Source organism: Galleria mellonella, unplaced genomic scaffold (assembly GCF_026898425.1).
Source record: "Galleria mellonella isolate WM207_F2 unplaced genomic scaffold, CSIRO_AGI_GalMel_v1 utg63, whole genome shotgun sequence".
NCBI lineage: Eukaryota > Metazoa > Arthropoda > Insecta > Lepidoptera > Pyralidae > Galleria > Galleria mellonella.
In genome coordinates this window covers 4,216,705-4,230,488 of record NW_026442130.1, presented here as the reverse complement: position 1 = coordinate 4,230,488, position 13,784 = coordinate 4,216,705, and the positions used below count along the sequence as shown (strand labels likewise).

Genomic DNA, 13,784 nt, shown 5'->3' with positions numbered 1-13,784 from the left:
ATTCGGTAAGACTATAGACAAATAATATTAAATACAAACAATATTAATCTATTCTCAATTTGACCACAGACTTTAACAATAAACAAAAGAGTATATATGCGTGTGTATGTCAAATACATGGTAACGTAATTTTTTTTTTTTGCTAATTTAATGTATCTTTATACATATTAAAAAAGAGTTAGCACTCTGCACCCCTTCTCTATATACTCTATAAGTGTGCGAAATTTCATACTTTTCCGTTTTCTTAATTTTTGTAAAAAGGGGTACAGTAAAAAGGGGGTTTCTGCTTCACGTATTAATATATGTAGAATAATTGTAATAATTATTTGTAGCTATAATTCCACGAAACTGTCCGAACAACAGTATACCATCTGCATCGAACAAAACGCCAACCAATCGTCCCCTCGCAACAAAACCGAACACAAACCTTACACTGCGTTAACTACACTAAAATTTGTGCGTATCGACCTATTATTACAATACATCATTCACACATCACACGACAGACGCACGACATTTACGGTACAACTTATTAACATATAAATATATTTTTATTATTTAAATATATGCTTATTGCTGTCTCTGTCACACAGATTAAGAGAAGAGCTCGATAGCGATAGATCTCACTTACATTACATTGTACTCCGAGGTTATAAACACGGTCAAATAAATTACACAGAATCAAAACGTCGGTAACACAATTGTAAATATACTTTGGTCACTACAAATGTATGGCTTTTTATATATACAACTATATGGAATTTAATCTCCTACTGTCCTCTACACGCTGCGGAAACTGCTTAGCTAACCCTCCTATGGAAGCCTTGACCAACTGAGTCCACTTTTAAGAAGTTCGTACCGCTTTAGTGATTTAGTCGAGTGGCGAGTAATTTAGATTAACGAAATATTCATTTTCGTCAAATAAGAGTATTTTTACGAATTATCAGCCGCTCGACAAATTACTAAAACAGTCTGTACTAGACTTTAGAGATTAGCATACTCGCATGTTGAGAGGTCACACCTGACCCCAGAGTTAGAAGTAATTCATAAGAAGAGAATATTTCAAGAACAAAAAAAGCTTAAACGACATAATTAGCAAATTTGAACTTTACTATTCAAAGAATAACGACCAAACAAAACAAAGTACATATCTACCGAACATAACCACTTCCGATCACACATCGACTCGTGTGTGAAAGTCGAAACAAGACGAAAGTAAAAAAAAAAAAACCTTAACACTAACAAGAAAGTGATATTAATATATAAGGTTCAACGTATTTGGATTATTTTATACGAGAAACATAATGGCGCCCGAGTCTCAGGAACTAAATAGTGAATACTGTCCCAACTCCAAACTACTTTGGGTGAACATAACGAGAATGGAGACTCAGCTATAACACAGTCTATACCTACATTCTTGTATAATCTAAACATTTAAACTCTAAAGTAAACAATAAACAATGTCTCAACATATAGATTTAAATAATTTATATATTTACTTATTGCTCTCACGGGTTCCGTATCGCGGAAGACATGCTCCTAAGCCGTAAAACGAGGCCAGATACACACGACCATAGACAATTAGGCTTTTTATGGATGTGTGCAATATAAATATAGCTTTATACGTGAAAACTATAGGAACACAAATTGTGTACATTCAGCGCTCGAAGCAGAACTAAAGCAGTCACTCGGGGTGACAGGTATCTGTATTAGAACACATACTTTATTATATTTCTACTAGGGATGGGTAATATACAGCAATACATATATATATATATATATATATATATATATATATATATATATATATATATATATATTTCAATTCCAATATCTATATATTGGCTCAACAATGAATATGTCTGTCGTAAATGTCTGTTCTCTAATATTTATATATATAAAATTTATATATATATATATATATATATATATAAAACCCACTACATAGATATTGGACTGGTACCAATATTATATTACCAATATTATATTACCCATACCTAATTTGTACTATATAAATGTTATATATATATATATATATATATATATATATATATATATATATATATATATATATATATATATCGCGATATGGATATATTCTATCTTATATAAATTGGAATCTTACCCCCTTATTCATAAAATCATCAAACGTCTCGTAAACTTATTCTAGCTATTGAAATGTTTTGTGTATTTCTTTTGCGCCAAATACTTTATTAAAAAAAAAGTAACAAACACTCTAATTATTTAAGTAATTCTATAGGTTTTAGTTTTTATAAATAAGAGGGGCATTCATTAGCTACCATTAATGGGACTGTTCTACCGGAGGAACTAACAAAGTTCGTTCAGTTGTCAAATTAGTGCAGGAAGCTCTAAAATTTACGTCATATGTCAACCTGTATTTCTTTAGAAAAAAAAAATATTATTTTCATTGTAAGACAGCCATGATAGTACGCTGATAATTCCGCTTTCAACTTGAACACATATAAATAATACTTGCAAACAAATTTTCAAAGACAATTTGTGGAAGAGTGCAAGTGTTTTTTTTTTCTCTCTCTAATATCATCAAACTCTTCTGTTAGCTACAAAAACAATCTACTAAATACAAATAAATCCATACAGTATTAATGCCTTTTTACTACCAAAATTTAAAAATATTCATATATTAATAGAAACGATACACTGTAATTTAAATTCAGTAATATTTAAAGAATCTTGGAGTTGTATATAATCCAATTTGACTTCTAAGCTAACAGTACGATAGTTATAAACAATATCAGTCTGATATTAAATACATAGAAACATGATCTAGGCCTAGTTAAGTTGGTGATAGACGTCGGTTACTATGATACAGTGACTGATCGTTCGCAGGGCGACTAGTTCGGACTGTGTTAGTAATTTAGTAAGAGCGGTTAGTAATTTAGTAACCAAACGTATCTGAAGAACAAAACTTTAGTCGGTTTCAGCAAAATAACCTAATAAGTTTTACTAACGTATTCATTCATTCTTATCAATCGAATTTATAAGTTGTCTTAAAATGACTAGGTACTATGGGCTAAGATGAAGACAGTGGGGGGAAAGGGATTGTTAGTAATGGAGACTGAGAATCCCATTGCTAGCAATATACCCAACCAGGTCGACCTCCTCGCGGTTTCCCCTGGAAACTATCATGGTTAATTCCTGATGAATTCCTCATGATGGGCTAACTGGCCTGTTTTCATTCTCATCTATCACCCTTCACTGGTGCTCCGCCAGCGTATCCCGTTAGCGCAGGCGGGGTCACCATACTATTTTCACCCATCAAACATGAAGACAGTAACATGCCATGTGGGGTGAAAAGAAGTGTTAGTAATAGGTTCTAACAGACCCATTGTTAGCAATATAGACTATCAGGTCGACCTCCACGCGATTCTCCCTGGAAACCTACGTCGTTAATTCTTGTGAAATTCGTCATGATGAGCAAACTGACTTGCTTTCATCCTCACAGGTGTCCTGCCAGTGTATACCGATAGTGCAGGCGGAGTAACCAATCCATTTTTATACATTAAAAAACATACCACGTGACCCACAGCCAATGTGAACGATTTTTTTTTAATATGTGAAAATGGATTTTCCCGCCCGCGCTATTGGTATACACCGACGAGGCACCAGTGGAAGATGATAGGTGAGAATGAATGCAGGTTAGTTGGCCCACCATGATGAATTCGACAAGAATTAAACATGATGGTTTCCAGAGGAAACCGCGTTGAGGTCAACCTGAGAGGGGGTATATTGCCAGTAATGGGGCTATTAGACCCCATTACTAACAATCCCTTCCCCCCCCCCCCCTCCCCCCTGTGAACGATATTAAAACAACGGAGAGAATTCATATAGTTTTTAAATTGCTAGCCCCACGACTAAATCATTAAAACTGTCCGAACTAGACTAGTATAAATACGATAGAATCTTATTATAACTTTTTAAATTTATTTAAAAGATCAAGACACCAAGATTTCACAATCCAAACATAATTATTGTATGAAAACGCGGGTATATTCTAACAATATTTACAGACAACCGTATCCACGTTGGATAAGTTTATATAAATCAATTAAAACATATAATTTAACAGCATCAATTTGAGGTAGAGGAAGGTAGGATGTACCTATCTACATATACACGACACGAGCAACTAGGGTTGCCAACCGCACTTTTTTACTATCCTACTATATTTTTCATCACGATTATTTTATATGTTTACTTAATTTATGTGAAAATATTTATATTGCGAACCACGTAACGGGCATCACATTGTTATAAAGTCATTTCAATAAAAACGAGTCGTTTATGTCAACCTACGTTTTAGCTTGTAATTGTAGAGCGCATAATATTATTTGAACAACATATGAATACCAACATGTGAAGTTACATTTCTAGAAGTTCTTTTTTTTATATATATATAAAATACTTCTTTTCTCTTTCAAAACATACATTATTTTGGCTAAAAATGTTGGCTACCCTACATACAAACATACACTCATCGCACGGCGCAGCAAAGCTTCACATACAACTGGCATATAACGGTTTCCTCCATTTTATACTTATTATATACACCGTAACATCTTTTAGTTGCGTTTTTTGTGTTTGTCTAATCAATAAACATTAGGAATCAACATACTAATATTGTTGGCAACAATAAAAAAAATATTAAATACATTAAAATCTAGTGCACAATGCAACACTTTCAATCTGTATTGCATATACATTTTTACCATATTTTTATTACATTCAGTGAACACTTTTAGGTTCATTATTAAAATTTGACAAAAACTAAAAAATATATTATAGCTGTACAATTTACGTCCTATGCTCATAAAGGTGTCAAAATTTAAAAAACATTATATAACATTGTTATGTTGGCATCATATTTGAACTTACTCGATTGTTTCACGTTCGAATAGTGTGAAGCCTTACTGCGCTCGGTCAGTCAGCTATGGCGAGGTGTGGTGCCGCCGTCGGCGACGGAACACGAGCGCGAATATGCTGCGCAGGCGTCGCCACCGCCGCCGCCCGCCGCCGCCGCCCGACGGACCCGGACCCATAAGTGACGACTGAAACGCAAACATACCTCAAATACTTATCTTCCTAATATAATAAAATTATAACTATTTCTGTACACGGAGTATATTTAAGACAAATTAATATGAGAGGTCATAATAAGACCAATAGAAGTCAAAATAATATCTTTTAGAAAATTTCAACCGACTTCAAAAATAAGGAGGTTATATGTTTTTTTTAATGTTTCTTACCTCATAACCCACTCAGTTATATGCCAATTACCAATTTATTTCATACTTTTTTTATATGAAAGGATATAAATACTTACAGATTGGTACTATAGAAATTTTATCAAAATCATTTTAGTAGATCATTTTTTAAATCGAAATAACTGGTTTTGCCGCAAATGAAGTCTCTTTTTTTGTAGAACACGATTTCATTATCTGTCTGTATGTCTGTTTGTTCCAACATAATGCAAAAACTACTGCCCTAAATTAGATGCATTTCAGAGTTATATTCCTGAAGATCTAACTTAAAATTTGGTGTATGTTTTATCTTGGTACGCCGTCTAGCGGTGGACACCTTCTCCCTCTGATGTTAATAATTGTTTATTTTATTTTTAATAAATATTATATATTTTTTTTTGTTGTTAATGACAATTATATTTGAAAAATACATTTACAATATGAGTTATAATAATATACCTGGTTATTTTTTGTTACACGGGTATGCCTCTCTAGCCGCTGCAGTTTTTAAACCAGTTTCCCTTCCGCAACTGCGGTGAGCGTCTTTCCCGTTTCCCCATAAATCCTTCGGTCTTTTTTTACCAACTGTCCTTATGCAGTCCTAACACCCTTTTTTTTCCATAATCCTTTCCTCCATACCGCAGTTGGCGGATACCACCAACAAATGCATTTCCAAGGGGGATCAACATCAAGCAGGTGGCCGGTCGTAAAATCAACAGCCAAAACCTCATATAATTTATATAACAGATGCAAAGTAAAAACCTGTAGGCCTACCATAAAATGATTTCCAAAATTTTGGGGACGAACGAAACAGAAATTTGATGTTAAAATTACGTAATATATACCGTTTAAACATATTAAAAATGTTAAAATATCTTTCCTCTGGACTATTAGGATAGGATTTATGGTGAACGAAATGTTAAGCTTAATGTTAACTAAAAGGGTATGTCTTATAACATGTATAAACACATTTCTTTTATTACTCATTAATTGAATTTTAACGACGTTTAGCCTGTGTTTTCAAATTTATTAATTATCCGGTCTGTATTCAATTTTCGTTAATTATATGTGATAGCTTTTAATTAACTAATTATTGTCATGTATAGTTAATTATTAAGTTATTACAAAAAATAAATAAATCCTTAAAAAATAATAAATATTTATTAGTATATAAGTAAAAATAATTAAAAATATTAATAAAAATAAACTAAAATCATAGTGTGTCGTCTACAGTATGAATAAAATGATATTACGCGAATAATTTGTTTTTTTGTTAAAATACTATTTTATATAAAGTAAATACAATTATGATATACCTGTCTCTGTCTTTCCAACCGTCGTATCTCCCTGACAAGCGCGTGAAAGGCATCATCGACGAAGTGTCTTAGTGCTGCTGACGTCTCAAAGAACGGACAGCCGAGCTGCGTCGCGAGCGCTTTCCCTTCTTCTGTGCTTACCTGATGACACGACAATTATGTTAAACATGATTCAAATTGCAACACAAATATGTACAAATACAATGATAAAACAATTGTAATAATAGACGTCATCATCGTCATCATTTCAGCCATTATTCGTCCACTGCCGAACATAAGCCTCCCCCATAGACTGCCATAAACGACGGTCCTAGGCCGCCTGCATCCACTGACTCCCTGCAATGCATTTCAGGCCGTCACTCTATCTAGTGGGGGGTCGTCCTACATTGCATTTACCTCTACGCGGTCGCCATTCAAGAGTCTTTTTTCCGCATCATAGACTATTATAAATTATTGTTAAATTCTAAATGTATAATATAATAGATTAGTCCCCATATAAAAACGTCGACCCTTTTATAAACCTATTTTAATTACTGAATCGTTCTGTCTCTTTCTCTAGTGCTAAATTCCCAATTTGAAAAAAGTTACATGAGAATAATTAAAATAGATTTGTAGGTTTTAATTTTCATGAATAAGGTTGAATATGCCTTCTGTTACTTGCCATGTAATTTTATACAACATATTATTGAGTGCATTAGAATTATTGCATATTTAATATTGTAATTATTTACTCGGTATATTTTAAATTCCAGGTAATTATTGTTTGTGAAGATTGTGATCGACAAAACAATTGAATTATGGCAAAACCGGTTATTTCAATTTAAAAACTAAACTACTGAATTAAATTTCGAAGTCACTTTATAAATAATGGAGTTATGAGGTAACAAATACGAAAAAAAAATACAACCGCATTGATAACGTCCTCCGTTTTTGAAGTCGGTTGAAAATATAAACATTCAAAGCTGAAACTCACTTGTCTAAACCTCGGCGCAAGATCCAGCTTGTTCCCGACTAGGACCAGCGGCAGCCGCTCGGAGGGCCTCGCCTGCGCGAGCAGCCGGCGGTACTCGGCCGCGGCGCGGAACGACCGCCGGTCCGTCACCGAGTAGCAGAGCACGAAACCCTCGCCGCAGCGCATGTACTGTTCCCTCATCGCGGTGAACTCCACCTAAGAGACCACAACCGCCACAATGAGAGGGGGGAAAGGGATTGTTAGTAATGCAAACTACCAGTCCCATTGCTAACAATTTACTCTGTCAGGTCGACCTCCACGTGGTCCCCCCTGGAAACCATCGTACTGAATCCCAAATGTATTCATCACGATGGACTAACTGACCTGTCTTTTCATTCTCATCTATCATCCCTCACTGATGCCCCACCAGCGTATAACGTAAGCGGACGGGGTTACCATTCCATTATCAACCATTACAAAAAAATCTAAATAAAAACAATCTTAAACATTTCCAAACTTATTTTAAATACAGAATCGAGACTTGACGCGATTAAAAAACCTTTGCAGGTAAATACTACCTAAAACCTGCTTTTTTATTATTCTTTATTTTTTTAAGTCCCGATTGTATATTTGAAATACGTGTGAACAACGCAAAAATTTAAAATTAACTATTTCCAAAGTTGTATTGCAAGTAGTTATATATGTATGTGTAATATTTTAAAATATTGTATTGCAAGTGTTCATGGACGATGGTTACCACTTCCCATAAGGCGAACCGTCCGCTCCTTTGCCTCGCTAAATTTTATTACTTTTATCACCAAATTGTATGCAGTTTTCAATTGAGATCCTGACAGTCTAACTTTAAATCTGATGATATAACAAACAAAAACAAAATATGCATTTCCTACTTCTGAAATCCAAGCGTACAAAGTAACAGAAGGAAAGGTACTACTCAAAAATATGAAACTGCTAGAGAAAAACTTTTTAAAGTTTCGACTAGTAATAATATGCATAACTCATGGACATACATGACTGTTGCACCGGGTTGAAATATAAAGCGTTCGGTTTCAACTTATTAAATATGTATCATTATAGGAAAACAATTGTATGACTCACATCAGCGAAAATTAAATGTTTATATAAACACTCGTGCATTCCAATAAAAGGTTTCATGTTCTCATTTCTTAAAACAAACAAATAATAGTATAATTCGTCAGTTTTTTTTTTTTTTAACTCATCCACTTACTCATATTACGGGCTGATTCCACGTAAATCAGTGTTAAAGAAAATCTGATTTTTTTATGCAACTTAGAATGGCAAACAAGCTGACGACCCACCTGATGAAAAGTGGTAACCATTGCCTATTGACATGAGCAGTACCAAGGACATAACAGAGTATACTGTTTCGCTCATGATACTCCCCATGCGTTGCCATTCCTGAGGACTAATGTAGAATATGGTCCATTAAAATGAAATATTAAAATCTTTTGAGGTTGTTAAATGATAAAATGCATTTTTATTAGCACATTCTAAAATGGAATAATTGTACCTGTTGGTGCAAATTTATAATATACAAAAAAAACTAACTTGGCCAGCTGTATCCAGTATATCTAAGAGAGCGGGCTCCCCATCAATCACAGCTTGCTGCTGGTACGAGTCCTCTGAAAATTGAAATAATAAATCAGTACATATTAAAAATTTATATATAAACTTAAGTTGGGCGTACAACAATATCCTTATTAATTTTATAAAAAAAGGATTGTCTGTCTTTGCATAACTATCTCCAATTAAATTATAGAAAACGCCCAGGTTTCCAGGTCCCAGAATAGAATAGACCACCTCTTCCTTTCCCGTAAGTGTTGTAAGAGGTGACTAAAGGAGGGCATGGGATGGAAAACAGCATCTCTCTTTACACATCTCTAAAGCCTAACTGTGGTTGACAATCCACCTGCCAAGCATAAAAACTATTGGTTAAACTCCCAAAGGGGAGGCTTATGTTCAGCAGTGAATAATTCAAGGCTGATATGGTGATAGAAAATTTAATAGTTAATATTCTATTCCACCTATCTATCTATATATACCATCATCTACCACAGCACTAATTTATTGTATATAAATTTTTATTTATTTATTTACTAATTTAAGAAACAAAAACAACAATATACTTTTTAGAAGTCAAAAAATAAAATTACTAGATATTAAAAATTACTAAAAATAAATAATAATTATTAAAAATAGCTAATAAAGTTGGTAAAAGTAGAAGAAATTAAAAAAATCAAACAATATGTGTTAAGTCTCTTGTGAAAATTACAGCAGGATCCCACTGTAATTGTAAATTTACTGCAAATTTCCAGCTGTAAAGACGACTGCAGGATTTCAAACCCTAATTATTACAATATTAAAAAAACTACTCTTGAAAATACGAAGAATTCTTTTGTATGCCCCTTGCAACCTACATTATATTCATTACATACACTACTAAATATGGGTCTTGAATAAAAACTATACTTGGAACTTAATTTATAAAATAAATAGGCCACAGCATTATCAATGTAAAAATTGTTATAATTAACCAAACTACTCTGTGAACTTAACATACCTTTCTTATTTAATGACTGATTATGATCCAATTCCCTTATCTACATCATAATAGAAGCAAATGTGAATCATCCCAGAAAGATTTATAATGTAAAGTAATAACTTTTTTATCATTTAATAATGCTATGATATAAAAAAAAAATTATCAAAGACTAATTACAAAGTAACATTTTTATTTATATTTACTGTGCAGTAATAACAGTTTAACAATTAAAATATTTGATTAATTGTTGCACAGCACATATCATGATAAATATTTCTCTATACTCCTCAGTGAATTAATTTATATTAATAAACTGTTACTTGCTACCTACCACTGGTATATATAATATTCTTTTCCTGGGAGGGAGAGGGCATAACCCCTTAAAAATGGTGCATATTTTCTCTCAGACATATCTTTACAAAGCTTTGCTCATATATTTGAATGGGCACCAGATGATTCTGGGGTGAGAATGGCCCACTCAACTACCATTTAAATATGCTTATGCTCCCCTGGATTGAGCTGGGCTATGTTACCTATGATTATATAGATAAACTCACATGAACATAACAATTATGTGTCATATCACTCCAATCAATCTCTGAATTTTATATAAATATATATTTTCTATAAATATAATAATATCTGTCTTTATTGAATAATAAAATAAATATAATTTATTATTCAATAAAAAAAGTTACATCATCTAGTAGCCACCAAAGTAGGCTGAGCCTATATCTCAGTAGATGGTTAAAAAACTTCAGTTTAAATATTTATAAATATTGAATATTGGTGCAACATAGTTAAATATAGGTAACATCATATTACCTCTCTTACAATTCCATTATAGTTTACCCACCCCATATGATATATAATATAATTTGCCAGACATTTTAGCAACCAAATAAAATGTTAATTTACAACAAATAATAATAAATTCATTTATGGAAGCAGAAACCAGGTATTGGGAAAATTGTCATATGGTATACAACCAAATATATAAATATATTACGTTCTTCTGGTCTCATACTCCTAAAAAGCATCATTTATAAAGAAAAAAAAATTTAAATCGAACAACCAGACACAAGCTGTACCTATAGTAGGGTCATGGTAGTCCAAGAAGCTGTGGCTGACAAACTGGAGAGTGACCGCGGACTTGCCGACCCCACCGTCGCCCAGCACCACGATCTTGTAGACGCGGAGGCCGCGCGACGTGCCCGCAGCCTCTCCCGCCATGCCGCCGCATGCCTGGGCCTCCCACTGCCCGTGCCCGCCACCTTCACTCCCAGACCAGCGCCATCGCCCGCCACACAGACCGCTCCCCAATACTAACACCACCGTGCCCGTTTTATAGAACCCGACGCACAAAACAAACCACTTTTCATTTATCAATGCTCATTTTGTTCATAAATAACAAATCAAATAAATTATCTTTAGTAAAAAATCGACAGCTGATTGAAGGCGATTGACATTTTGATAATTATTTTTGTTATGTTGGCGTTGACTGGACTGACGACATTTTTAATATCACAGATAATGTATATTGTATTCTAAGTAAAACTGCAGATAATAAACATAATAAATAAATACTTTTTTTTATTTCTTTTCTTCCCTTCGAATTAAATAATCCACGTTTTATTATAGGGATTTGCTGCAATTTAAAGAAGTCAATAATACTATTAAAGTTAATATAGGCTTTATATATATCTATTAAATTCATTGAAAACGAACAGCCAGCATGGTGTCTTTAATCTCTAAATTCCCGTCTTTATCTACAGAGCAAGTAAGCACTACGTTATAAGAGTTAGCAGTGGCCTTTTATCCACAAAATCTGGAAAATTTATAATACCGTTTCAAAACAACAACACAATGAAATAAATTAATATTTATTTTGACGTATCACTAATACAATCTATCCTTTACATAGCGATAGCACAGAAAAGTAATAAAAAAACAGTATCTGTCCTTAAAAATATTCGTACCTTGAACAACAGATAATTCTTCAAGGGTTGATACATACATAAAATATAAATAAGCAGCAATATACATGTCACTTGAAAATTAACATTTTTAAACATTACCATGACTCCAACTGTCATGGCATTTATTTAAGATAGCCATTATCCGCCACGATGAAACACATTTTATTAATTATGGTTGGAGACGGTAGTCGGTAACATACTTTTAATAGATAAAACTTTAATTCCAAGTGATGCAGACCTAATCTTTGCTGTCTACGAAGCTATCATAACGGGATGTATGAAATCATCACCTCGCAATGCCCTTCAGGTAGAGTGTGTAGACCCCCCTATTCTACTACGTCAACAATATTTATCTGACAAATTTTTATATAAAACATATTTCATTAATACTCATCCCATATCGGCTACTGTAGCAGAATTAGACAACCTTCTTCTCAATTCTCATAACCCTCCCCCAATTATCAAAAGTTATAGACGAATGAAGGAATTAACAGAAGTGGCCCCCATAAATAGGGTTTCTAAGTGGCCGCTATTTGAATGCTCTTTTCAAGCAATTATATTTAAACCAAACATCGTAATAGACACTGGTATACATAAAAATACTATTGAAGCAAATTCGGAGTTTAATTCATATATTGGAAAATTCTGGCCAAATTACCACCGGTTTTTTACAGATGCTTCCAAACAAACAAACTCACGTTTTACCGGTTTTGCAGTGTATTATCAAAATTCGAAAATATCTATGCAATATCAGTGCCCTTCGGTTTGCTCGGTATTTACCGGTGAATGTTTGGCTGTTTTAGAGGCGTGCAACTTTATAGAAGCGCACAACATTTCTAAAAGTATCATATTCTCAGACGCCTTAAGTTGTTTGCAATTACTGAGCGGAAACCAATTTAAAAATCGATTTCGAAGTACCGTTATTTTAGATATTAAATCAAAATTAAGAAAGTGTTCAGATAAAGGTCTGGAGATAGTTTTGATGTGGATCCCTGCTCATGTAGGAATCTTAGGTAATGAGTGCGTGGATTCCCTTGCTAAATTTGCAGCCAATAATGGTGGAGATCAGAAACACGATAAAATCGTCTGCAATGACCTTATAGCATGCCCATTAAAAGACCTCCGAGATGCGTGGACGAATAGTTGGCGAGATTCGTCTAAAAACACTGGCCGATTTTACGCTTCGATCCAATCAATTATCCCTATTAAACCTTGGTTCTTTAGACACAAAAGGTTGCCTAAGTCTATCATTTCTATTTTATGTAGACTACGTGTTGGTCATTGTTGTTCACCAGTATTTTTGCACAAACTTAGAATTAGAGATAACTCTATTTGTGAATGTGGTCAAGAAGATGGTGATGTAAACCATATTTTTTTTGCCTGCCCTTTAAATAGTATAAGCCCATTATACCCACAACTTGTCAAAGAACAAATTCCCCAGCCTACTAACTTAAGTAATCTTTTAATTATTTCTTTTACTGAAAACCCCAATATTTTATGGATTATGGTAAATTTTATCAAAAACAATAATATCAAACTATAAACTCTATATTATGTATTTATTTTATATATTCATAGAAAACATATATTTAAGATTTTTGTATTGATATTTATTACTGGCTCATATTGTGTTGTCTTTTTCAGCTTTATACCAAAAAGTTCAAAATTAGACCAATT

At 33.3% G+C, this 13,784-nt stretch overlaps 1 protein-coding gene across 1 annotated transcript; it reads right to left on the bottom strand.

The window, feature by feature from the left end:
* Positions 1-2,410: 2,410 nt before the first annotated feature.
* LOC113521762 (GTP-binding protein Rit2) lies at positions 2,411-11,680 on the bottom strand. The gene is made up of 5 exons (XM_026907415.3): positions 11,220-11,680; positions 9,135-9,208; positions 7,569-7,763; positions 6,596-6,736; positions 2,411-5,087 (listed from the first exon to the last, which is right to left on the bottom strand). Exons 1-5 carry the CDS (start codon positions 11,359-11,361, stop codon positions 4,968-4,970), a joined length of 672 nt encoding a protein of 223 aa, XP_026763216.1. The 5' UTR covers positions 11,362-11,680; the 3' UTR covers positions 2,411-4,967.
* Between the last annotated feature and the right edge of the window lie 2,104 nt (positions 11,681-13,784).